At 48.8% G+C, this 27,805-nt stretch overlaps 1 protein-coding gene across 1 annotated transcript in view; it reads left to right on the forward strand.

Moving 5' to 3' along the window:
• tp53bp1 (tumor protein p53 binding protein, 1) overlaps positions 1-27,805 on the forward strand; it is a 97,705-nt gene that overhangs the window by 40,187 nt on the left and 29,713 nt on the right. Inside the window, exons 10-19 of the mRNA XM_041178211.1 lie at positions 307-401; positions 3,833-4,050; positions 6,150-7,656; positions 8,766-8,882; positions 9,656-9,865; positions 11,050-11,098; positions 13,439-13,531; positions 20,378-21,050; positions 21,491-21,643; positions 23,288-23,604. Of these exons, the coding sequence (XP_041034145.1) occupies positions 307-401; positions 3,833-4,050; positions 6,150-7,656; positions 8,766-8,882; positions 9,656-9,865; positions 11,050-11,098; positions 13,439-13,531; positions 20,378-21,050; positions 21,491-21,643; positions 23,288-23,604 (3,432 nt within the window). The remainder of the gene's footprint in view (positions 1-306; positions 402-3,832; positions 4,051-6,149; positions 7,657-8,765; positions 8,883-9,655; positions 9,866-11,049; positions 11,099-13,438; positions 13,532-20,377; positions 21,051-21,490; positions 21,644-23,287; positions 23,605-27,805) is intronic.

A 27,805-nucleotide genomic window follows, 5' to 3' on the forward strand; every position in this document is an offset into this window, starting at 1 on the left:
AAGTTGCAGGGCTACGGGGTTAGACCTGGGGCGTGGGACTGACTGGGTCCTTCCACTAGGAGCCGGCATGGACTGAGGGGCCTCATTCTGTGCCATAAACAACTGAGGCTCCAGGCCACTGCTGGAGGGTTGGCAGCCCCTGTTTTTCACACACACACACACACACCCTTACTCCCCCCCGCAACCAAGGCTGGTCTGGCTGTTGAGCTGTGCGATAGACCTTGGAGCTGCCCGCCTGGCAGTATTTGGTTATTGAATAATTAACATCTGACTATAATTCCGAATAATGCACTGTCTCTTTTACAGAAGCTCCAACGATGTCATTGATCCATCCCAGGAGACCTTTGGACCAACTCCCATCATTGTTCCTAACAGCCCCACGGAGCGAGCAGGTGAATTAGGTAACTGCAGAGGGGGAATGTTAGGCTGTTAATACCCTGGAAAACATGATGCCCTCTTTTTCTCCCCTTTCATTCAAAGTATTTAGATGTCCCTTGGAAAGCCAGCAATTATTTTCCCCTCTAATTACAACAACATCTATTTGTATAGCATCCCAAGGTGCTTCTACAACTCGGAGTTACAGTTTAAAAATAAGGGGTCACCCATTTAAGACAGAGATGAGGACAAATTTTTTTTCTGAGTCTTTGGAACTCTCTTCCTCAAAAGGCAGTGGAGGCATTGTCTTTGAATATTTTTAAGGCAGAGATAAGCAAGGGGGTGAAAGGTTATCAGGGGTAAGTGGGACTGTGGAGTTGAGGTTGCAATCAGTTCAGCCATGATCTTATTGAATGGCGGAGCAGATTTAATTCCTCCTAATTCGTATGTGTGTTCATATTGTAAAACAGAGAAGGACACTGAGACACAAGGAAATAATGGGTCAGGTGACCTAAAGTTTGGTCAAGGAGATAAGTTTTAAGGAGTGTCTTAAAGGAGGAGAGCGAGATGGAGAGATGTAGGGAGGGAATGCCAGAGCTCGGGGCCCAGGCAGCTGAAGGCACGGTCACCTATGGTGGAGCGATTAAATCTGGGAATGTTCAAGAGGCCAGAATTAGAGGAGTGCAGATATCTCCAGAGCTGTGGTGGGGTTGGAGGGATAGGTGAGGCCATGGAGGGATTTGAAAACAAGGATGAGAATCTAATTGTTCTCGAAAAGGTGTTGGTGAGCTGCTGCCTTAACTGCTGCAGTCCATTAATTACCTGTGGCAGTTTGATACTGCTGAGTGATTTGTTAGGACATTTCAGAGGGCACTTAAGAGGAATTATCCAATGAATCCCCCCGCAGCTCTGCAGAAACTTCCCTTTCAATTATTTATCCAACTCCTTTTTGAAAGTTACTCCTGAATCTGCTTTCTGCCCTGTCAGGCAGCACATTCCAGATCGCAACAAGATATTTCTGCTTGTCTGGGGAGCCCAAAACTAGGGAGCCATAAATATAAGCTCCAGTAGGGAAATCAGGAGAAAAACTTATGCCCAGTCAGTGGTTAGATTGTGGAACTCATGACCACAAGGAGTGACTGAGCTGAGTGGTGTAGATATATTTACAGGGAAGCTCAATTTAAAAAGAAAAGGAATGGAAGGATATGTTGATGGGGTGGGAGGAGACTCATGTGGAGCATAGAGCCATTGGGCTGAATGGCCTCTTCCTGTACTATACACTCTGTGCTTTGTGGAGACTGACTGGGCATGCAGTTATAATTTCCCCCTTTGATTATTCTCCCCACCTGTCCCACTTCCTGAAGCTGCTCATCTACCTGATGTGCGCTTCCACAGGACCCATCAGTTCACAGCTCCAGTGGCCATTCCTGTGTAAAACCAGACTGTGAATGTCAGTGGGACATTTGACTGTGATGGGCGTCACAGTTGAGCCTGGTGCTTTGCTTGTGCGCAGTTAGTCATTGAGTAGCTAAGGGACCCTGACTGACTTTGAACTTCTCTAGTCCTGGGGCCCAGGATCAATGATGTCCTTGCCTCGCTCAGGACTAATTAACTCTGCATAGCCTGTCCTGTCCCTGCATCTCAGCCCCACACTGCATGGGGGAGTCAGTTATTAATGGAGCTATCAGGGGCAGTAGTTTAAACTCTGTATGTTGTTTCTGCCTTTGGGATATTAGTGTGTGGAACACTGGGCATGATTTGAAAGGAAGCAGTACCATAATGGCTCATTCCTATATTTAGTTGAAATTTAAGTAGTCATCCCTTGAATTCCTCGCTATCTTTGTTGTCCTACAGACTAATGGTTAGGTGATGAACTTCATTCAATTAATCTTTGCCAGTTTTTTTAACATTGGAATATTGAGGGTGATTCTTAACTTGTTATAAAGCTTATTTTAGCACAGTTTGTGCTGAACAAGGTTAGGGCTGTACCTATAGGGAACTAGGAAATGCTGTTATTTCAGTGTCTGCATAGAAACAATTACAGGACAGGTACAGCACGGGGTTAGATACAGAGTAAAGCTCCCTCTACACCGTCCCCATCAAACACTCCCAGGGCAGGTACAGCACAGGGTTAGATACAGAGTAAAGCTCCCTCTACACCGTCCCCATCAAACACTCCCAGGGCAGGTACAGCACAGGGTTAGATACAGAGTAAAGCTCCCTCTACACTGTCCCCAGTTACACTCCCAGGACAGGTACAGCACGGGGTTAGATACAGAGTAAAGCTCCCTCTACACTGTCCCCATCAAACACTCCCAGGACAGGTACAGCACGGGGTTAGATACAGAGTAAAGCTCCCTCTACACTGTCCCCATCAAACACTCCCAGGACAGGTACAGCATGGGGTTAGATATAGAGTAAAGCCCCTTCTACATTGTCTCCCATCAAACACTCCCAGGGCAGGTACAGCACGGGGTTAGATACAGAGTAAAGCCCCCTCTACATTGTCTCCCATCAAACACTCCCAGGGCAGGTACAGCACGGGGTTAGATACAGAGTAAATCTCCCTCTACACTGTCCCCATCAAACACTCACAGGACAGGTACAGCACATGGTTAGATACAGAGTAAAGCTCCCTCTACATTGTCTCCCATCAAACACTCCCAGGACAGGTATAGCACGGGGTTAGATACAGAGTAAAGCTCCCTCTACACTGTCCCCATCAAACACTCCCAGGACAGGTACAGCACGGGGTTAGATACAGAGTAAAGCTCCCTCTACACTGTCCCCATCAAACACTCCTAGGACAGGTACAGCACAGGGTTAGGTACAGAGTAAAGCTCCCTCTACACTGTCCCCATCAAACACTCCCAGGACAGGTCCAGCACGGGGTTAGATACAGAGTAAGGCTCCCTCTACACTGTCTCCATCAAACACTCCCAGGACACGTACAGCACGGGGTTAGATACAGAGTAAAGCTCCCTCTACACTGTCCCCATCAAACACTCCCAGGACAGGTACAGCACGGGGTTAGATACAGAGTAAGGCTCCCTCTACACTGTCCCCATCAAACACTCCCAGGACAGGTACAGCACGGGGTTAGGTACAGAGTAAAGCTCCCTCTACACTGTCCCCATCAAACACTCCCAGGACCGGTACAGCACAGGGTTAGATACAGAGTAAAGCTCCCTCTACACTGTCCCCATCAAACACTCCCAGGGCAGGTACAGCACGGGGTTAGATACAGAGTAAAGCTCCCTCTACACTGTCCCCATCTAACACTCCCAGGTTAGGTAATGTGCTAGATGAATTGAAATGGTGGGTGGGGAAAAAAAATGTTGCGAGATCTGAAATAAAAACTACCATTGTTGCAAATTCAGAGGAGAAAACAATGTAAGTGTCTGAGCAGATTACGAGATGCCAGCTGTGATAAATATTTAACCTCATTTCTTTCCAGAAGACGAGCCAATGGATACCTCCCTGCCACTTGCAGACAGCCAATCGATAAAAGATCCATGTGAAGAGGAAGAGCCAATGGAAATGGACCAGCCTGTGGAGCAGACTGAGCCTACCCCCTTCCGGAGCCCACAGTCATCGACACCAGTGTCAGTCACAACTCCCGCTTTTACTGCGGGGTCGCTGATGCCTGTGCCAACACTGCCGGATTTATCCCATGTAAGTGCACAGGCCTGCTTCCGGGCCCAGGGCCCAGGATTTGCTGGGAGATGTACATCAATTTCAGCAGCAGAGTGGTTGTGAGACATAAAGCCTCGTTGTAAAGACACTTGACACTGTTAAATACTCATTCTAACTTTCTGCGGCTGGTTGGGTTTGTATTTGTGGCACAAAATGTGGTAATCTCTCGACACTCGTGGGCAAGTCGAGGAGAAGCTGTTGTTCTCTGGAAGCTAATGGTGGAATGCCGCACATTGTTTCGGTCGGCAGTTTGTGGCGATTACCAGCACTCTCAAAAGATCTCCCCCTTGTCCCAAATTGTTTGTCTATTTGTGCACTATTGATGGTGAGCATTTCAGTTGTCACCAATTCTGGTCCAGAGCTTCAGTGTGTGACTCCCAGTATCAACAGAAGCCATGGCTTTGTTTAGAGTCTGTCACCTCTAACTGCCTAAACTTTGTCCAGTGCATTTCCAGGGGGTGAAAGACTTACCCTCATGTTGAAGGTTCCATTCTGGGCACAGCACTTCCAAAACGTTTAGCATCCGTGGAGGGGATTCGCAAGATACCAAGGCTTAGGGGGTTAAATTATAAGGACAGGTTGCATAAATCTGGCTTGTATTCCCTTGAGAGGAGTGCGGGGGGTGAACTGATTTGAGTTGTTTAAAATGTTAAAAGGATTCAGTAGGGTAAATACGGAGAAACTATTTCCTCTGGTCTGAACAAAGGGATCTAATCTTAAAATTAGAGCTTCGCTGTTCAGGAGGGAGATCAGCAAGCATTGTTCCACGTGGAGTGGTGGGGAGGCGATGGTGTAGTGGAAATAACACTGGACAGTAATCCAGAGACCCAGGGTGAGGGTCTGGGGACCTGGCCGATGGTGGAATTTAAATTCAATAAAAATCTGGAATTAAAAGTCTAATGACCATGAATCCATTGTCGATTGTTGTAAAAACCCATCTGGTTCATTAATGTCCTTTAGGGAAGGAAATCTGCTGTCCTTACCTGGCCTGGTCTACATGTGACTCCAGACCCACAACAATGTGTGATTGGCTCTTAAAAATGCCCTCTGAACAAGGGCAATAAATACTAGCCTAGCCAGCGATGCACACAGCCCATGGACGAATTTAAAAAAAAGGCTAGGAATCTAGAGACCCAGGGAATGTGGGTTCAAATTCCAACATGGCAGCTGTTGGAATTTAAATTCAATTCATAAAATCTGGAATTAAAAGCTAGCCTCAGCATGGTGACTATTGTCGATTGTCATAAAAACCCATCTGGTTCATTAATGCCCTTTAGGGAGGGAAATCTGCCATCCTTACCCGGTCTGGCCTACATGTGACTCCAGACCCACAGCAATGTGGTTGACTCTTAACTGTTCTCTGAAATGGCCGAGCAAGGCACTCAGTTCAAGGACAATTAGGGATGGGCAACAAATGCTGGCCTTGCCAGCGACGCCCGCATCTCATGAAAGAATAAATTTGAAACCCTCTTTCCACCAGCCAAAAGACTGTGGATGCTGGGAGATAGCTGGAGCTTTCAAGTATGAGATTGATGGATTTTGGTTGGGTCAGGAGGTCAAAGGGGTAAAGGCAAGGAGATAGGATCGGGGAACAGATCAGCCATAATCCAATTGAATGGTAGAACAGTCTTGAGGGGCTGAAAGGCCTTCTCCGGTTCCCATGCGCTTTATTTTTTCAGTGTAGTTTTTGTTGTAATTAGATAACATGGCAACCAAATTGTTCAAAGGAAGGTCCTAACATTATCAGTGAAATAAATGGCCAGGTAATCTGTTTTGGGTGTCAGGATGTGGGGGAGAACTCCCCTGCTCTTCGAATTTGAGACCTTTGACATTTACCCAAGTGGCAGATGGAACATTGATTTATTATCTGATCTAAAAGATGGTACTTCTGACAGTGCAGCACTCCCTCAGTGCTACTGTGCCGTGGGGCTAGAACCCACAACCTACCAACTCGTAGGCAATATTCTACTTTACTGGGCATCAGTGTTCCTTTGTACAGTATTTGTATATCAGGGTGACATATTTTGGCCAGTGAAATATTCACTACAAAACGTTTCTTTTTAAATTTATTTTTGTAGGATATTTTTATACCCACGCCAAGTTTGACAGAAAATACCAGCAGCGACGAAGGGATTAAATCCAAACGAGCTCCAACAGGGAATCCCTCAAAGCCGTCCGAGGTATTATCCGACAAGGAGGCGGAGGGAGAGAAACAAGACCTGGAATGGAAGGGGAGGTCGGACATCGGAATGAAGAAGCAGGATGAGGGGGCAGGAGAGCCCTTTGATTTGAAGTTGTCGGCTAGCGAATGCCTGCAGCCGATGGAAACGGACGAGAATCCACCCTCGACTGTAGAGGACAGTGAAGCGACACAGATTGAAGAAGGAGCCAGCGCAGAAACTGCCGAGGAAGGTCAGTTGGACGAAAGCCGTAGCATTCATCTCCGATTAACGGAGGAGAGCCAAGCGCAGACCCCTCATGTTTCTGAAGCTTCTGCTGAAGATGCTCTTGAAGGAGCTGGTGACGAGCCGGCGGGTAAATATGACGAGGATGAACAGAATGTAGGTGAAGCATCAAGTGAAGCCAAGCTATCAGATCAACCAGCTGTGTCATCACCTCAGTGTCGAGAGCCGTTGAGTCTTCTTCATCGGAGTGCTTCTTCCCAAGGACACGGAGCTTTGCCCAAAGATATTTTAGTGGTGAAAGAAGGAATTGTTAATGAGACTCCAATGGATGAGACAGGGAATGTACCTGGGTGCCTGAGTCTTGATGAAAATGTGACAAAACCACCTCCAAAAGACAAGAGTAATGGGATTGTCCAAGATGCCCCTCTCAACCTTGAAGTTTCTCAAAGCCAAATGCAATCTGCAACACTCCATGAAGAAACACAGCCAAAGGAAGAAGAGGAACCGATGGAGGAGGAGGAGGTCAGTGATTCATCTGACATTGGGTTAAAGGAAACCTTCAATGAAGAGAGGACTCCTGTTCTTGCAGATCCAGATAGTTCCCAGCCTGAACATCCTCTTATTACAGGTTCCGAAGATTTAGAAAACAAAGACCTTTGCACTGAGGAAGAAAATGCTCCAGAGAGCTGTGAGGGCGTTGGCGACAGTCCAAAGGAAGATGACAAACTGATTGTCACTGCACAACTGAAACCGGTGGAAAAGGTTCCAGAATTGCCTGAGAAAATCTGCCTGGTGTCTTCAGGAAACCAGGAAGGCCCTACAGCCGACTCTCAACTGCTACCCTCACACGGTGGTAAGGTAGCAGACCCTGGAAAGGAACTTCAGGCAGAATTGGTCATCAAGATGCAAGCTGAAGATCAGAAGGCCTTTAAGGAACAGAAGAACTTGGACAGTCAGAATGAAGGAACTCCAGGACAAGAGCCAAAAAACCTGGGAGGACAGAACCACCAACAGGAGGTTGAGGAATTACCCAAGCCCAGTAGCGTTGACCAGTCGATGGGAACCCCAAAGCCACAGGAAAGGAGTCACTTGGAACCTGACGTGCAGATCCTGAACAAAGGAGCCCCGGATCTTCAACAGTCAGAGCAGTCAGCGAAAAGCCTTCTGGACAGTTCTGGCGGTGAGTACTCTCGTAAGGTCCAAGTTAGTGATGACAATGTTAGAATATTGGATTGAAGGCAGGAGAAACGTATTTACTCTGTTGAAAAGTCGAATTCAAGACTAGTAGGGAGAGCAGGGCTGCACCCTGGGTGGAAAAAGTCAGAGAAGGCAAGGAAAATACAGATCCATGATGGATGGAGATTGGACAGAGGGAAGAAAAAGTGGCGGAGATAGCATCAACCCTCTGGCGCTCTCTTCCCTCCTCACTGGGCACCACCACCACCACCACCACCCAGCAAAGGAGAAGAGACAGTAATCACTTACTCTGGGAGATCGGAGGTCTTGTCAGTGTGAGTTGCTGGAGGAGTAGGATGTCTTGTGCAGCAGGTGGACAACCTTTCTACCATTGAGAGACCAAACCCCACGTTGGGATTGGGTGCAGAATCTATTCCATCTGCTGGGCGGGTGAACCTGTTCGTGGAGCTGAGCTATAGAGATGAGGTGAAGTCCCACGTTTGATTAACAACCTTGTGTCCAGTTGACTGATTTCTGCTGTGGGGCAGCTGGTGCTACAATGGCCTCTGCATTTTAGTGCAAGGAAGGGGAAGTAAGCTATCATTTCTGATGTAGAGAAAAAGGTGGGGGGGGGTGTAGATATTGGGTGAGACCATGATTACCTCCGATGGGCCTGCTGGTGGCACAATTCTAACTTAACCCGTCTCAATGGAGACCAATATTGGGTGGGATCTAAAACCAGTGCTCCACCCGATCCTTTGGGTTAGCTGCCTAGTGTTTTGGTTAAATTGCATCACCTCCCACCACCCCTGGCAACGTCTATGCTCACCTGTGCAGAATGGCGAAATAATTAGGTATCCAAGACACTGGGGCCAAGCCTCCTCTTCAGGTGAGAATCTTTAGGGAGTGGGCAAGGAGGCAGGTCGCTTGGCGAGAGATGTGTTGTTTAGGTGGATCTCCATGGAGCTAAAGTAAGGAACAGCAAAAGAGAAGTTTAAAAATATTTGAGGTAGTGATGGACACTTTAGGTTGGTTCAGTTACTGCCATTAATGGTGTATTCCTTTCTTTATGTCGAGTTGTGAATCTTTAGTGCTGTGTTGTTTTTCCTCCAGAAATCCCATTTCACTTCACACTACCTAAAGAAGGTGATGTTATCCAGCCCATAACCAGTGGTACCCCACCCCTGATTGGCAAGTTGAAGCAAGGTCCAAGGCACAGCACTCCTATTGGTAGGTTCCACGAGTTGCCTGGTCTAATAGTATTTACAGTGCAGTCACTTGGCCCAAGTGCTCTACGTTGGCAATTATTCTCCACATGAGCCTCCTCTCATCTCTCTTTATTGCAGCCGATCGGCACACCTATTCCTTCCTCATGGTTTTTCAAGCTTCCCCTCAAATACATCTATACTGTTCTCTTCAACCGCTCTCTGGGAGCGAGTTCCACATTCTCCCCACTCTCTGGGTAAAGAAGTTTCTCCTGAATTCCCCGATTGGATTTATAAGTGACTGTATTATATGGATGGCCTCCACTAGAGGAAACATCATCTTGACGTCCATCCTGTTGAACCCATCTCACACTCCAGGACACTGAGGAGTTTGCGGGGGGGAAAGGAGGGGGGAGCCCCCCAGCTGCTCTTGGAAATAGTGACCATGGGATCTTTGATGTCCATCTGATGGGCCCTCTTTTTGACATCTGAGCACTCTCTCAGTGCTCTGATGAGACTCTTAGCCTAGGTTCTGTACTCAAGCCTCTGAAGTCGGTCTTGAACCCCCACAACCTTCTGACCCCAGAGGCTGACGCTATGACGATGTCACGTTTTAGCTCGTGGGTTTTGTTTGAGGTGTTAAAACTTCATTGCAAGGGGAAGGAACATAGCTTCAGCCACAGTAGCCGTTTGTGTTCACTACAGCACCTGATGCCAAGTCGGTGAAACATCACTTCGTGGGGAATTGCTAGGATCAAATATAATTCTTTTAATTTCTCCCATTATTTTGCTGCACAGAACTTGAAGATCGCGCCATGGCAACTGCTGATGTCACACCAGAGAATGCCATGGGAGCTAGTGATGTTGCAGTGGAGGAAAGTGAGCAAGGAACCTCCAGTCCTGAGTCTCTCGCTACCTCAGCAACTGATGGCAAACTCTGTCTGCGAATGCGGCTGGAGACTCCAGTCCAGGAAGAGGGTAACCACTCCGCCGTCTTCAGTCTGGAAAGTAAGACCACGGGGAAAACATCAGCACGTGTTTATTCATTTGTTTCTTTTCATCTTTAATCCCTGCCCCCCTCTGCTGGAGGCCACCCCCACCACCCCCCCACAAATTCCGGATGAATAGACCCTGGTCACCTGTTGCGAGAAACCAATCAGGACACTTTGCAAGAATGCTAATATAAAGGGAAAACATCAATTTATACTGTATGAGAAGAGAGTGCTGATTGATTGATTGGCAGGTGGACTCTGGTAGAGGCATTGCCATTGAGAAATGCACCAATTGATGGTGACTGATAATTAACTGCCAAGCATTGTTTGAAATTTAAACCAGGCAGCTTGACCTGTGGTGTGCATGTGCACTCAGACAGGTCAAGGCATTGGCCTGAGGAATGAACCAGCGAATGGCTGTCACTTATTTTGTTTAGCTGAAACAGGCGCAATGTGTCTACACGTTCTTTCTTGACCGATCGTCAAGCAAGCGCCAACAGGTGGCTCAACAATGGAGGGCATCCCTGATTACCCAGACCTGCCCTCACCTGCCCTCTTTGCACAGGGACATGAACGCACACGCATACGCGTGCAGGTACATAGGCATGCAGGCACGTGTGCATGCAAAACCAAGGAGAGGCTGAAAAGGTTGAACTAAGTGTCCCTCCTCACATGTAGCCTTTCCTCTGGGCTGAGAGAGGTTTAAAATTCTCCCTCAGTGAAGAAAATCTGGTGTTTGATTTTTTTTTTAAGAGTTTGCAGCTGTTTTGGCTGATGTGATATTTTATCATAAACTTTCTCAGATCTCCATTGGGAGAGGAAAGATCACCATCTCTCCTTTCCTACTGGGAGTTGTTGACTTCATTATGGTCATGGGTTTTTGATTCGCTGAAGTCAGTACATGGCAATCTGACTGTTTGTTTGGCTTTCGAGAAAATGGATGTGGTGTCTTTTAACTGGCTTCGTTGCTCAGTTATTGGATGTGGAGTCTGTCTGTACAATGTTCCTGTTGTGCTGTGTTTTGTTTCCCCTCTGTCTCTCTCTCTCTTGCTTTCTCTCTCTTTTTCTCTCTCCCTCTTTTTCTCTTTTTTCCCCTCTCTCGATCCCCCCCCCCCCCCCGGCCCTCACTGTGGTAATGTTTAATTCCTGAGTTGTCTAACATTTTGTGCAGAATAATATTTGCCCTTTCTCTCTTTGCAGAGCCTGTTCTGGCAGGAGTACAAACATCTGTTGCTGAGGCGGTTGCCAGGTAACAGGCTTTTCCAATATCGCACTCTGCTCGTGTAACAATTGTCTAGTTATTTTACCCCTCATCATCATCAACTCTGTTTACAGAAAACCAGTTTCCAGTCTTTTTATTTTGGGTTGGATGGAAGGATGTTTGATTTTGTGACATTTTTTTTAAGTCTATACAGATTGCGTTTATTTCATTATCTTGTTTCTGGACCCCGTCTCCTGCGGTCAACCAGACAAAGAGTTGCACAGGAACAGGCTGCTTGACCCAGCTGATCCACGCTCCCTCTGAGCTGCCTCCAACTTCATCTCGCCCTATCACCACATCCTTCTGTTTCTCTCTCTCTCTATCTCTCTCTCTCTCCCTCACGTGTTTATCCAGCTTTCCCTTAAATGCATCTATACTAGCGAGTTCCACATTCTCCCCCCACTCTGTGGGCAAAGAAGTTTCTCCTGAATTCCCCGATTGGGTTTATTAGTGACCGTCTTATATTTATAGACCCAAGTTTCGTTCTCTCTCTCTCTCTCTCTCTCTCTCCCCACCCACCCCACCCCCCCAAGTAGAAACATTTTCTATGGCTACCCCATCGAACCACTTTCATAATATTCATCAGAAAGTTCTGTTGCAGAGCCACACGGACTCGAAATGTTAACTGTGTTCCTCTCCGCAGATGCTGTCAGAGCTGCTGAGTTTTTCCAGCTATTTTTATTTTTGTTTCATAATTTTAAGACTTGTTTTGGGTCACCTGTCAGCCCACTTTCTTATGCTCCAATCGATCCTTCCTGATTGATGTATCCTCTCTGTTCTCAGTATCATCTGTGTAAATCTATTTTTAACCCTCTCCAGTGCCTCGATCTTCTTTTAATAACAGGGAGGCCAGAACTGTTCGGTGACCCAGCTGTGGCTTCATCGAGGTTTCAAACAAGCTTAACTCAACTTCTCAGCTCTGAGGAGGAGTCATATGGAACTGGAGATGTTAACTCCGTTTTTCCCTCTCCACAGAGAGACCTGAGTTTTTCCGGCATTTCCTGTTTTTGTTCCAGATTTCCCGCGTCCTCGTTATTTTGCTTTTATTCCCTGCTTTTCAGTTCCATCCCTCTGGCCCCATTGCTGGGGTTTGTTAGTCTAAAGAGCTCATTAACCTTATTAAGCATAATTCTGTATTGTGTTCCGTGAAAATAGATCCTTTTTACCCCCTGATAGCCACTGACACACTGCGTCTTCAGCCCAGCAGTGTGACGTGATTATTGTTTCGAAGTTCAGCCACAAGATCTTTATGGTCTCTAAGTATTTATTTAAAGAGACGTTATAGCTGTAAAGTTTCTCCCGTTTCATGGGTCTGTGGAGGTGGTGTCTAGTATTATTTCTCTCGAACTTCTTCATGTCTCAGATGGCCCTATCTGTGCCTGGTGCATCCTACCATTTGGATCAAGCTTTTTATCACCTTTCTCCACCCCCCCCCCAACCAGACACCCCCCCCGCTTTAACTATTAACTCCTCCCTTGCCGCGGCATCTACTTATTTCACGACAGCTGTGCACAGCATCTTGTGACCTTTAATTGCCATAATGGGCTATATAAACGCACCCCTGTTGTTGGACACTCCTACGTCAGAGCGAGTGGGACCTCCCTTCCCTTACCTGTTCTGGGTCACGCCGACACAATTAAGGAGTTTATTAAGGGAAGAACTTGCATTTTACACAGGGCCTTTCGCAACCTCCGGACCTTCCCGCCCTGCGTTTCCAGCCAGCTGAGCACTTTTAAAGCGTAGTCGCTGTTGTAATCCAGGAAGAGCTGCGGCCGGTTGGAGCACAGCAAGATCCCACAGGAGGCCTTGCAATAGCACCCCGGGTAAACGAGTAAGAGGGAGATAAATTTATCGGATAATCTGGTTTGTAGTGATATTGATGATGAATTAACATTGCTCCGGACACTGGGGAGCACTCCCTCCCGTTTCTTCAGAATAGGGTCACGGATTCTTTTAAACCCCCCCCCCCCCACCCGAGGGGTCAGCTGGGGTCTCGGTTTAATGTTTCGTCTGAAAGACGGCACCTCCGACAGTGCAGCACTCCCTCGGTACCGCACTGGTAATGTCAGCCTGGAGTAAGTCCTTGGGTCTCTTGGAACAGGACTTGAACCCACCACCTTGAGGTTAAAGCTCAGCCAAGGCTGACACTCAGTGAGGGGCCGAATGGCCTTCCTCTCCCCTAAACGTCTTGCGATTTCCCGAGTGCGACCAGTTCAAGGTATAAATATTAGTTTAAAGCTTGGAACAGCAGTTTGTAGCAGTTTCTTCATGAAAGTGGGGCCAGACTGATTGGCGGTGCGTAACTCTTGGCCGTTTCTCCTTTTGCAGTGCAGCGAAAAGCCAATCTGTGTTCAGCCGGGTCTGTGAGGTGAGACGAGAGACAGATGCAAAAGAGCAGGATGAAGCTACCACCCCGTTTAGGTAATTTTCATTTATTTGGTTGATGATATGGGTTTGAGGGGGAGGGAGAGGGTGTGGTGGTGGTGGTGGGTGGTGGGGGGTGGGGGGGGGGGGCGGTGGGCGGTGGAGAATGCCTCTTGCTTCCTTGTGCATTCCTCTGGCCAAAACGTTGGGCTTGAGAGCTTTCCAGTTCCTGCAGCCAAGACCAACACCGGCTGTATACGGCTGCAAGCGTGTCCTTGCTGGACTGGCAATGGATCGTAAGGCCTGGGCTTCCCCAGCGTCGCTGTTGACACTCTTCCTGTTTGTTAATTTGGCAGGATCCATGTGTATTGGGTTGTGATGGGCCACATCTAGTTTTTCAGCTTAAATACTGAGGCTTATAGTTAGCTGAACAACAACTTATGTATTGCTGAGAAAAATAGACATGCTGTCAAAACTTTCGGTCTTGCACTCATCAGGACAGACACAAGAATACCAAATTTCAAAGGGAGCAGCAACTTTTACTGCATGAGAAAAGGGTACTGATTGCTGTCTCTGAAATTTGATATTCTTGTGTCCGTCCTGATAATACAAGACTAAAAGCTTCAACAGCATGTCACATTTTTCAGCAATAGCTGAAATCTCTTGTGTTAATTCATTCTGGGGATGAGGGCTTCACTAGCTGGGCCAGTATTTATTGCCCATCCCTAATTGCCCTTGAGAAGGTGGTGGTGAGCTGCCTTGAACCGCTGCAGTCCATGTGGTGTAGGTACACTCACAGTGCTGTTAGGAAGGGAGTTCCAGGACTTTGACCCAGCAACAGGGAAGGAACGGCCGATATATTTCCAAATCAGGATGGTGAGTGGCTTGGATCAGGAACTTCCAGGTGGTGGTGTTCCCATCTATCTGCTGCCCTTGTCCTTCCAGATGGTAAAGGTTGTGGGTTTGGAAGGTGCTGTCTAAGGAGCCTTGATGAGTTTCTGCAGTGCATCTTGCAGATGATACATACTGCTGGCACTGTGCGTCAGTGGTAGAGGGAGTGAATGTTTGTGGATGTGCCAGTCAAGCGGGCTGCTTTGTCCTGGATGATGTCAAGCTTCTTTAGTACTGGCAGAGCTGCACTCATCCAGGCAAGTGGGGAGTATTCTATCACACTCCTGACTTATGCCTTGTAGATGGTGGACAGGCTTTGGGAGTCAGGAGGTGAGCTACTCGCTGCAGAATTCCTAGCCTCTGATCTGCTCTTGTAGCCAGAGTATTTATATGGCTAGTCCAGTTCCGTTTCTGGTCACTAGAAACTCCCAGGAGTCTTTGAATGTCATAGGGCGATGGTTGGATTCTCTCTTGTTGGAGATGGTCATTGCCTGGCACTTATGTGGCATGAATGTTACTTACTACTTGTCTGCTCAAGCCTGGATATTGTCCAGGTCTTGCTGCATTTAGACATGGACTGCTTCAGTATCTGAGGAATCGCGAATGGTGCTGAACATTGTGCAATCATCAGCGAACATCCCCACTTCTGACCTTATGATGGAAGGAGGGTCATTGACGAAGCAGCTGAAGATGGTTGGGCCGAGGACACTACCCTGAGGAACTCCTGCAGTGATGTCCTGAAGCTGAGATGACGGAGCTCCAGCAGCCACAACCATCTTCCTTTGTGCTAGGTATGACTCCAACCAGTGGAGAGTTTTCCCCCTGATTCTCATTGGCTCCAGTTTTGCTAGGGCTCCTTGATGACACACACTTGGTCAAATGTGGCCTTGATGTCAAGGGCAGTCACTCTCACCTTACCTCAGGATTTCAGCTGTTTTCCATGTTTGAACCAAGACTGTAACGTGGTCAGGAGCTGAGTGACTCTGCTGGGACCACAAACTGGGCATCAGTGAGCAGGTTATTGCTAAACAAGTGCTGCTTGATAGCACTGTTGATGACCCCTTCCATTACTTTACTGATGGAGAGTAGACTGATGGGGCGGTAATTGGCCTGGTTTGATTTGTCCTGCTTTTTGTGTACAGGACATACCTGGACAATTTTCCACATATCCGGGTAGGTGCCAGTGTTGTAGCTGTACTGGAGCAGCTTGGCTAGGGGCGCAGCAAGTTCTGGAGCACAAGTCTTCAGTACTGTTGCTGGAATATTGTCAGGGCCCATAGCCTTTGCAGTATCTAGTGCCTTTAGCCGTTTCTTGATATCACATGGAGTGAATCGAATTGGCTGAAGACTGGCATCTGTGACACTGGGGACCTCCGGAGGAGGCCGAGATGGATCATCCACTCGGCACTTCTGGCTGAAGATTGTTACGAATGCTTCAGCCTTGTCTTTTGCTCTGATGTGCTGGGCTCCTCCATCATTGAGGATGGAGATATTTGTGGAGTCGTCTCCTCCTCCAGCGTTTTTAAAGAACCTCTTCTAAAAAATGAGAGCAAGGCAGAGAGATGGAGAGGTTTAGGGAGGGAATTCCAGAGCTTAAGGTCCAGGTGGTCAGTGGTGGAGCGATTTAAAATTGGGGTTGTGCAAGAAAGCAGAATTGGAGGAGCGCCGATATCTGAGGATTGTGGGGGCTGGCGGACATTCCAGAGCTATGGAGGGATTTGAAAACAAGGATGAGAATGTTTAAATCGGGTGTTGCCAGACCAACAGCCCATGGAAGGCAGTGAGCTCAGCGGTGATGAGTGAACAGGATTTGGTGCAAGTTTGGACAAGGGCAGCAGAATTTTGGATGAGCTCAAGATTTTGAAGGTAGGAGGGGGCCAAACAGGAGAGTTTTGGAACCCCTTAAATGGAAGCACATTACATTGATTAAAATGTGTAATTTTCATGAGAAGAAATGTGATTTATTTCAACCTAAACATTTAGCTGCAGTGTTTAATTAAAACTAAAATGCACAGGCAGTTCAATCCAGACTTTGGAGGTACATTCTAGGTCAAATGGGTAGCGTTGCTATGCAACACTGACTGCTCTAATTGAAGGTAAGTTTATTGTGAAAGTAGCTGTAACAGGACACCGTGCACTGGGTTCCTGGACTCCAAACATGAAGGAAGAGGGGAAAAAAATCCTGTTTCCTTTTTTCAGTAGATCAGATTTTGTTGTTTTTTGATTTAGAACACAAAAAGGGCCTTTACAATCTGAGTAAACGTGTTCGATCTCTCTCAGCTCTGACATGGAACACCCACTGCACACTTGTGTGTCAGCTTCTTCAGTATCCAATCAGAGAGCTGAGCAAACATGGCATGTTTTCATTGGCTCTGTCGCTAATACCATATCCGACGTGGAACTTGGCCACACAGACTCCAGGGCTGACCCAGATTTTGCTTATATTTATCCCCAGGATGTTGGTTAAGCCAGCATTTATTGCCCATCCCCTAATTACCCCTTGAGAGGGTGGTGATGAGCCACTATCAGTCCATGTCCATCATCACCCACTGTGATGTTAAGAAGGGAGCTCAAGGATTTTGACCCAGTTGACAGTGAATGAACGGCGATACTGTTCAAAGTCAGGATGGGTGTGTGTGGCTTGGAGGGAGGGGGACATGTTTTGCTTTCAGACATTGGTTTGCATTGTGAGTCGATCTCTGCTGGAGTTAACTGCCAGTGTTTGTGATCCTGCACTGGGGGAGCGACAGGATTGGGGGGTGGGGGGTGGGTCGTCTGTGAGCACCCCTACCCCTCCCCCGTGACCCCCTCCTCCCCCCACACCCCCATGCACCCTTCAGGCACTTGCTCACATTCCTATCAGCAGTGGTGGCTGATGTGTTTTAATTTGCCTTGCTTGACCACTGTTAGGAATTGGTGTTCCTCCAGCCCTACTTGGCTTTTATATTATTTTTTTTAAAAAAAGGGGAATGATTAAATTCAAATATTTTTTTTTAAATGAATATCTTCTTGTGTCGGAGACTCTGGTGCAGTCCCAGTACTAATGCTTCAAGCCCAAGACTCCCTGCACTGCCACTTGTAGAGGGGTAGCAGTACTGCAGCTAATTCCCATCAACGAAAGGCAAGTATCTGGGCTTTGTAATGATTTTTGATGCTTTTTCAGGGAACGAGTAAATGCAGACGCCGTCCCCTCTCCCCACCCCACCCAACCTTTCACACTTTTGACCCCTCTTTCTGATGGGACTGAGGGAAGGATTCTAAAACTGACCTCTCCGGGCTAGTGAGGGGGTGAGTAAACCACGTGTCGCTCCTTGCGGTGGTTTGTGCCATAAACTGTGCAGTGAGAGTGAGTGTGCGCTTACAGGCCACGCCTACAGACATTGTGGCTACGGAGACGGTCTGATTGGCGTGAGTCGGCAAGGTCTTGAATCTTTCCCACAGTCACTCGAACCTGTGCCTCCATGTTGAAATCAGCACCTTTGGGAATGATGACAAGACGAGGGGGGCCAGGCAATTAATCCCCTCCAACCTGTCCTCCTGATCTGTATTTTAACGCCATTTACCAGACTTGATTCCACAATCCCTGATTACCCTTGGCAGGCAAACATGATTCCACCAATCAATGCTTCAGTTGTTCCTTAGCACAAACAGCCCTTTGAGAGGGAGCGAGAGAGAGAGTTCCAGATTTCCACCATCTCTGTGATTAAATGTTTCCTGATCTTCCTCCTGAATGACCTGGCTCTCGTTTTAAGATGCTGTTGTCTCGTTCTCAATTGCACCATCAGGAAAAATAGCTTCTCTGTACCTACCCCTTTGAATCTTTCTAATATTGGAAGCGCCTCGATCAGAAGGAACCCTCCATCTCCCAAACTGGCGCAAATTCGGGCTACATTTACGCTGCCTGACCTCGCCAATTTAACCCTATAATCCCCAGTGTCATTCTTCTGAGTTCACCCTCGAGGCCACAAAATCTTTCCTGAGTTCAGGCTCTCAGAATCCTGTTAATGTTTTAAACCCCTCGATCAGATCATCCTCTCGATCCTGTACACTCGAGGAACCAGGTTATAAGGAAAACAAAATTGTGGGAGGATAGGAATGTCAAAGTAAGTGTGAGCTTGCCCACTACCCTCCCCTGCCAAATGCCCATTTTGAGGAGGGTTTTTTCTTTATTCATTCACAGGCCAGCATTTATTGCCCATCCCTAATTGCCCATGAGGAGGTGGTGGTGAGCCACCTTCTTGAGCCGCTGCAGTCCATGTGGTGTAGGTACACCCACAGTGCTGTTAGGGAGGGAGTTCTAGGATTTTGACCCAACGACAGCGAAGGAACGGTGATATACTTCCAAGTCAGGATGGTGAGTGGCTTGGAGGGGAACTTGTAGGTGGTAATATTCCCATCTATCTGCTGCCCTTGTCCTTCTAGATGGAAGAGATCATGGGTTTGGAAGGTATTCTTGAAGGAGCCTTGGTGAGTTGCTGCAGTGCATCTTGTAGATGGTACACACTGCTGCCATCGTGCGTCAGTGGTGGAGGGAGTGAATGTTGATGGCGTTGAATGGGGTGCGGGCTGCTTTGTCCTGAATAGTATCGAGCTTCGAGTGTTGTGGGAGCTGCACTTACCCAGGCAACTGGGGAGTATTCCATCACACTCCTGACTTGTGCCTTGTAGATGGTGGACAGGCTTTGGGGAGTCAGGAGGTAAATTACTCGTCACAGAATTCCCAACCTCTGACCTGCTCTTGTAGCCACAGTATTTATATGGCTGGTTCAGTTCAGTTTATGGAAATGGTAACCCCCAGGATGTTGATGGTGGGGGATTCAGGTTTGTGTCCATGTCAGCCCCATGTCTGGGCTGTCATCCTAGAGATACAGTTTTCTGTAAGCCTGCCCAGGTCAGCCTGTTACTGGTGGAGGTCATTCGGTCTGCAGCCTGCAGTTTGCTGCTTCGTATCTGAATCTGTGTAATATGCTCCTCCAAGGAGGAGAGTGGTTCACGGCCCATTGAAAATAGACACGAAATGAAATTAACTGGACCGATAGCAGCCTCTGATGATATTGTTGGTTCACCATCTTGTGGTGAATGTGGGTCTGAGGAGATTAACCTTTACTGGGGCTTGAGAAAAATGTTTACTTGAAATTTGGGTAGTCATGTTGTGTTTATTCCTGCATTTTCTGAAGTAAGCTTGCTGTTTCTTATGACTGTGCTGATTGTAGATTCACTTGCAGAGCAGCAAATATTTTACCTTCCTTTCGCAAATTAAATCCAGGGGCCATCATGAGCCCTGAAGAAATGTCTGAGCCGGACATATATCTGACCTGGAGATCTGACTGTGTCCTTTTTAACATTTACACACGAGCGCAGTCTGCGAGGTATTGCCGGATTGGGATCAGGGGGATGAGTTTTTGTTCTGTCCCTTACCTAGCCCAGTGTCAGCACTGCCTGGAGACTAATAACTACAATGCTGACAGCCTGGGTCCGCCTTTGGTCTGTGTAGCTCAGTATCATGACCACAGAAACTTGCCAGGTGCCCATTAGGGATGGGCAGTAAATGCCGGCCTAGACAGCCACGCCCACGTCCTGAGAAGAATAAAGAAATAAACTCTCCTCAAAATGGGCACGAGGAGGCCATTCAGCCCGACGAGCCTGTGCTGGCTCTTTGATACCCAATTAGTCCCCCTCCATCCCCTCCGAGCCCGGCAATTCCCCTTGCTCGAGTGTGTATCCGGTTCCCTTTTGAAAGTCGCTGTTGAGTCTGCTCCCACTTCCCTCTTCAGGCAGCGCCGTCCAGATCATCGCAATCCATTGCATTTAAACGCACAAATTCTTTTGTGTTTAATCACGGCCCTCTGGTCTCTTTTCAAATTCGTTTTCGGTCCGTGTCCTCTGGTTATCTGTCTGTCCGTCTGTCTGTCTGTCTGTCTGCCGTTGGAAATGAGGGATGGATTTACTCATCAAGGGGCAACGACGAGTTTCTGTCTTTCACTGGGACGCGTTGCCGGTTGTGTTTTTCAGAAGTGAGCATTACAGCCTCTCCAGCACCGAGGAGGAGACAGATGAAGCCTGTGAAGATCGCAGGGCTTGGCAGCGCCAACAGCGGGCGAAGCAAAAAGCCCGGCGTCACATCCTGGTCACCCAGACTCCGCAAGAGGACGAGGAGGAGGAGGAGGAGGAGGAGGAGGAGGTCGGGGAGACTCCCGAGGAGTCGATGCCGGAATCGAGCGCCGGCAAGCGTTCAGCTGTGAGCACCGGAGAAAGCGAAGACGAAGCTATGGAGCTGGACGTGGTGACCTGCGGCCAGGGGCCGGCCAGAGGACGGGAGGAGGGTGGACACAAGGCTGGCGAGAGGACCCCGGAGCCCTGCGCGTCTCCGCGGGCCTGTCCCGAAGAGCAGAAGGCCCCGCCGGCCGACCCGGCGAGAGCGCGGGCCGCGGATCCTGCCGGCGCCCCCGGCCCTCGGCCAGGCTTTAGCGTGATGCACACCGCCACTCAGACCACCACCAGCACCACCACCAGCAGCAGCAGCATGACCGGCTCCGCCCCCGGGGAGAGCAGCAAGCTTCCTTCGCGGGACGCCATGGTTCAGACGGAAGGGACGGCCGGCAAACCACAGATGCGGTCGAGGAGCACCTCGTTCCACGCAAACCAGGGGGCAGACGATCGAGACACGGACTCCCTCCACAGTCAGGTACGCGGCCTCCTCTGGTTCCCCCCTGCGATGTTAGATTTGGAGCGTGTCTTGCTGGTAAAACATAAAAGAGAGAGAAAGAAAGAGAGAGTCAGCAAGCGAAACCTTTTCAGAGTTAGTATAATTGCTGTAGCGGCGCTGTCTATAATTCTCTCATCACGTCCCTCAGGTACTCTGACTCCCCCATTGAAGCTCATCCACCTGGTTCCCAAACTCTCCCGCTCGAAGCCGTTGAATTTTGCGGCTTTTTCCAAATAATTCACGGCGATTTTTTTTTTTGAACAAAAAAAGAAAGAAAATTCCTCTGACGTCTGTCTTTAAACAACTTCTCGCTCCTTTAACCTGAAACTGCGGGCTAGGCTTAACCCCGTGTGGCCCAGTTGATATTTTGTCTCTCTCTCTCTCTCCCTCTTTTTTTTTTAAAAACGGCTTTGGTGAAGGAGGAGGAGGAGTTTGAGCTGCCGGCACCTCCCCCTGGACGGCTGCTGCGGAGACATGTCCGAACCATCCGAGAAGTGCGCACCGTGCTGACCCGTATCATCACTGACGTCTACTACGTGGACGGGAAAGAGGTGGAGCGCAAAGTAACTGAGGTAAGAACCTCCTGGGGGCGGGGGTGGTGGTGGATTGGGTGGGTGGGTTGGTGGGGGTGGGGGTGGGGGTGGGGTGCATATGATGGGTAGGTCTACATTTGGGGTTCGTCTTCAAGGACGATGAACGGTGGAAAGCTGAGCTCAAACTGTAAAGGCGATGCTACGTAAGAAATCAGAGTTGGCCATTCGGTCCCTCAAGCCCACTCCACCATTCAGTGAAGCTCACTGGTTTTCTAGCTTGACTCCGCCTCCCTGCCCTAACCCTCCCTGTTTCCTGATTCCCTTAGCACTACAAAAAAAAAGGCTATCGATCTCAGGCTTGAATATACTCAACAACCGAGCATTTCCAGCCTTCTCGCGGAGAGAATTTCAAAGATTTGCGACCCCCCCCCCCCCCCCCCCCCCCCCCCCCCCCCGAAGAAATTTCTCCTCCTCCTGAATCCTAAAAATCCCGAGACTTGTGACCCGTTAGCTCTCGATTCTCCAGCCGAGGGAAGCGATCTCTCAGTATCAGCCCAGTCGAGACCCCTGGAATAGAATGACATAGAATATATTGTTCTTTTCCAGAAAGCCAGTTAGCGCAGGATGGAACTGGAGCCAATCTTTACACGTTTTTCGAAGCAATTATTTGCAGAGCTTTATGTTACAAGCAAGTACCTCTACCCAGCAATCGCTGTTTCAGTCTGTCTCTGTTGAAAGGGGCACGAGTGAATTCCCAGTTAGTTTCCACTGCCTGCTGACTTTTAAACACAATTAATTTACAACGAACATGCCCCACCAGGGGCTGTTTTCCCCTTCTGATTTATTGATTTTGTGGACTATGAGAGTTTATAGCACAGAAACCGGTCGGAGCTGGTGTATTTGCTGCATGTGAGCCTCTTTGCCCTGCCCTCTTCATCTCACCCTATCAGCGCTAGCCTTCTGTTTGTTTGTCACCTTCTTGTTTATGCAGCTTCTGCTTAAATCTACACACGTTTCATTTTAACCATTCATTTGTAATATGTGACCGTTGCTGACTAGGGCAGCGTTTAGTGCCCATCCTTGATGGTGCCTGTGAGCTGCTTTTTTGAATTGCTGCAGCCCATGTGATGAAGGAACACCTCAAGAGTTCTGTTTGGGAGGGAGTCCCTGAATCTTGACGATGAAGCTAAGATGCTATCCTATTGTAATGTAGAAACGTGACAGTGGATTTGTGTAGAGCAATCTCCCGAAAACAGCATTGAGATAATGACCAGGTAATCTGTTTTAGTGAAGTTGGTTGAGGGATAAATATTGGCCGTGGCACAGGGGAGAGCTCCCCTGCTCTTTTAAAAAGTGTAATGGGGTTGTTTATATCCTCCTGAGAGGGGGTGAAGGGACCTCAGTTTGATGGTTCCCCCGACAGTGCGGAGCTCCCTCGGTACTGACCCACCCCACCCCCCCCCGGAGAGTGCGGAGCCCCCTCGGTAATGCATTGAAAGTGCCAACTGTGATTTTGTGCTTGACTCTTCAGGGCTACTTGAACCCACAACCCCAGTGAGTGTGGGGTGAGAGTGTTAACCCCAACTGACAACCATAAATAAATCATGAAGCTGAGCTCAGGCCAGTGGAATTGACAATATTTAACGCTGTCCCTTTCTTTCTGTCCCTATTTTGTTTCACAAGGAGAGTGAGGAACCGGTGGTGGAATGTCGGGAATACGAGAACGAGGTCTCTCCTTCTCGCGCCACGGGCTCCATGACCTCTGGTGACCTGGGGGACCTCAGTTCCTTCTCCTCCAAGGCCTCCAGCTTACTGCGAGCCTCCAGTGGAACCAGCAGCATCGCCTCGCTGGCGCACAGCAGTAGCAGCAGCGGGGGAGGGGGCTTTGGCCCTCACGAGCGGGGAAGAGGTGGAGGAGGCGCCACCCGGGGAAAGAACGGAGGGGCGGACCCTCGGGAGTTTGTGGTGCCCAGTGGCAGAGGACTCCACTCCAAACTCAGGTGTGGCCCAGTGGGTAGAACAAAGATGGGGCTTGTGTTGGTGATGGGATGGGAGGTTTTGTGGTTTTTATTCCTCCCCCCTACCTTTCCTGATTTATATCTGCTTCCCTTTGGATCTAACCCAGCACAAGTTGGCAGAGTAAATCTCCCTCTACACTGTCCCCATCAAACACTCCCAGGACAGGTACAGCACAGGGTTAGATACAGAGTAAAGCTCCCTCTACACTGTTCCCATCAAACACTCCCAGGACAGGTACAGCACGGGGTTAGATACAGAGTAAAGCTCCCTCTACACTGTCCCCATCAAACACTCCCAGGACGGGTAGAGTATGGGGTTATATGCAAAGGATAGCTCCCTCTACACTATGCTCATCAAACACTCCCAGGACAGATACAGCACGGGGTTAGATACAGAGTAAAGCTCTCTCTACACTGTCCCCATCAAACACTCCCAGGACAGGTACAGCACGGGGTTAGATACAGAGTAAAGCTCCCTCTACACTGTCCCCATCAAACACTCCCAGGACAGGTACAGCACGGTGTTAGATACAGAGTAAATCTCTCTCTACACTGTCCCCATCAAACACTCCCAGGACAGGTACAGCATGGGGTTAGATACAGAGTAAATCTCTCTCTACACTGTCCCCATCAAACACTCCCAGGACAGGTACAGAACGTGGATAGATACAGAGTAAAGCTCCCTCTACACTGTCCCCATCAAACACTCCCAGGACAGGTACAGCACGGGGTTAGATACTGAGTATTGCTCCCTCTACACTGTCCCCATCAAACACTCCCATGGCACTTACAACACGGGGTTAGATATAGAGTCAAGCTCCCTCTGCACTGTCCCAAGTTACACTCCCAGAACGGGTACAGCATGGGGTTAGATACAGAGTAAAACTCCCTCTGCAATGTCCCCATGAAACATTCCCAGGAAAGGTACAGCACGGGGTTAGATACAGAGTAAAGCTCCCTCCACATTATCCCCATCAAACACCCCCAGGACAGGTACAGCACGGGGTTAGTTACAGAATAAAGCTCCTTCTACACTCACCACAGTTACACTCCTAGGACAGGTACAGCACAGGGTTAAATACCCAGTAAAGCTCCCTCTACACCGTCTCCATCAAACACTCCCAGAGCAGGAACAGCATGGGGTAAGATACAGAGTCCAGCTCCATCTACACTGTCGCCAGTTACACTTCTAGGACAGGTACAGCAAGGGGATAGATACAGAGTAAAGCTCCGTCCACATTGTCCCCCTCAAACACTGCCAGGACAGGCCCAGCACAGGGTTCGTTACAGAGTAAAGCTCCCTCTACACTGTCCCCATCAAACACTCCCAGGACAGGTACAGCACGATGTTAAATACCGAGTAAAGCTCCCTCTACACTGTCCCCATCAAACACGCCCAGGACAGGTACAGCACGTGGTCAGATACAGAGTAAACCCCCATCTATACTGTCCCCAGTTACACTCCCAGGTAGGGTATGGTAGGAGGTTATATATAGAGCAATGCTCCCTCTACACTCTCACCAGTTACACTTCCCGGACAGATACAGCACGGGGTAAGATACAGAGTAAAGCTCCCTGTACACTGTCCCCAGTTTCACTTCCCGGACAGGTACAGCAAGGGGATAGATACAGGGTAAAGTTCCCTCTACGCCGTTGCCATCAAAAACTCCCAGGACAGGCAGAGCACGGGATTAGATATAGAGTCTAGCTCCCTCTACACTGTCCCCAGTTACACCCCCAGGACAGGTACAGCACTTGGTTAGATACAGAGTAAAGCTCCATCTATATGGTCCCCAGTTACACTTCCAGGTCTGGTACAGTAGGAGGTTATATATAGAGGAACGCTCCCTCTAAACTGTCCCCAGTTATACTTCGCGGACAGGTATAGCACGGGGTTAGATACAGAGCAAAGCTCCCTCTACACTGTCCCCATCAAACACTCCCAGGACAGGTACAGCACGGGCTTAGATACAGAGTAAAGCTCTCTCTACACTGTCCCCATCAAACATTCCCAGGACAGGTACAGCACAGGGTTAGATACAGAGTAAAGTTCCCTCTACACTGTCCCCATCAAACACTCCCAGGACAGGTACAGCACGGGGTTAGATACAGAGTAAAGTTCCCTCTACACTGTCCCCATCAAACACTCCCAGGACAGGTACAGCACGGGGTTAGATACAGAGTAAAGCTCCCTCTACACTGTCCCCATCAAACACTCCCAGGACAGGTACAGCACGGGGTTAGATACAGAGTAAAGCTCCCTCTACACTGTCCCCATCAAACACTCCCAGGACAGGTACAGCACGGGGTTAGATACAGAGTAAAGCTCCCTCTGCACTGTCCCCTTCAAACCCTCCCAGGACAGTTGCAGCATGGGGTTCGATACAGAATAAAGCTCCCTCTGCAATGTCCCCATGAAACACTCCCAGGACAGATACAGAACGTGATTAGATACAGAGTAAAGCTTCCTCCACATTGTCCCCATCAAACACACCCAGGACAGGTACAGCACGGGCTTAGATACCGATTCTAGCTCCTTCTGCACTGTCCCCAGTTACACTCCCAGGATGGGTACAGTAGGTGGTTATATATAGAGGAATGCTTTCTCTGCACTCTCCCCAGTTAGACTTCCCGGACAGGTACAGCAAGGGGATAGGTACAGAGTAAAGCTCCCTCTACACCGTACCCATCAAACACTCCCAAGACAGGTACAGCACGGGTTTAGATACAGAGTAATGCTCCGTCTACACTGTCCCCATCAAACATTCTCAGGGCAGGTACAGCATGAGGTGAGATACAGAGTAAAGCTCTGTCCTCATCAAACACTCCCAGGACACGTATAGCACGGGTTTAGATTCAGAGTGAAGCTCACTCTACACTGTCCCCATCAAACACTCCCAGGGCAGGTCCAGCACAGGGTTAGTTAGAGAGTAAAGCTCCGTCTACAGTTACACTCCCAGGACAGGTACAGCACAGGGTTAGAGACAGAGTAAAGCTCCCTCTACACTGTCTCCATCAAACACGCCCAGGACAGTTGCAGCACGGGGTATGATACAGAGTCTAGCTCGCTCTACACTGTCCCCAGTTACACTCCCAGGACAGGTACAGCACTTGGTCAGATACAGAGTAAAGCTCCCTCTACACTGTCCCCAGTTACACTTCCAGGACAGGTACAGCACGGGGTTAGATACAGAGTAAAGCTCCCTCTACACTGTCCCCATCAAACACTCCCAGGACAGGTACAGCACGGGGTTAGTTACAGAGTAAAGCTCCCTCTACACTGTCCCCATCAAACACTCCCAGGACAGGTACAGCACGGGGTTAGATACAGATTAAAGCTCCCTCTACACTGTCCCCATCAAACACTCCCAGGACAGGTCCAGCACAGGGTTAGTTACAGAGTAAAGCTCCCTCTACACTGTCCCCATCAAACACTCCCAGGACAGGTACAGCACAGGGTTAGTTACAGAGTAAAGCTCCCTCTACACTGTCCCCATCAAACACTCCCAGGGCAGGCAGAGCACGGGGTTAGATACAGAGTAAAGCTCCCTCTACACTGTCCCCATCAAACACTCCCAGGACAGGTACAGCACGGGGTTAAATACCGAGTAAAGCTCCCTCTACACTGTCTCCATCAAACACTCCCAGGACAGGTACAGCACAGGGTTAGATACAGAGTAAAGCTCCCTCTACACTGTCCCCATCAAAGACTCCCAGGACAGGTACAGCACGGGGTTAGGTACAGAGTAAAACTCCCTCTACACTGTCCCCATCAGACACTCCCAGGGCAGGTACAGCACGGGGTTAGATACAGAGTAAAGCTCCCTCTACACTGTCCCCATCAAACACTCCCAGGACAGGTACAGCACGGGGTTAGATACAGAGTAAAGCTCCCTCTACACTGTCCCCATCAAACACTCCCAGGACAGGTACAGCACGGGGTTAGATACAGAGTAAAGCTCCCTCGATACCGTCCCCATCAAACACTCCCAGGACAGGTACAGCACGGGGTTAGATACAGAGTAAAGCTGTCTCTACACTGTCTCCATCAAACACTCCCAGGACAGGTACAGCACGGGGTTAGATACAGAGTAAAGCTCCCTCTACACTGTCCCCATCAAACACTCCCAGGACAGGTACAGCACGGGGTTAGATACAGAGTAAAGTTCCCTCTACACTGTCC

This window comes from Carcharodon carcharias, chromosome 32, assembly GCF_017639515.1.
Source record: "Carcharodon carcharias isolate sCarCar2 chromosome 32, sCarCar2.pri, whole genome shotgun sequence".
Classification (NCBI taxonomy): Eukaryota; Metazoa; Chordata; class Chondrichthyes; order Lamniformes; family Lamnidae; genus Carcharodon; species Carcharodon carcharias.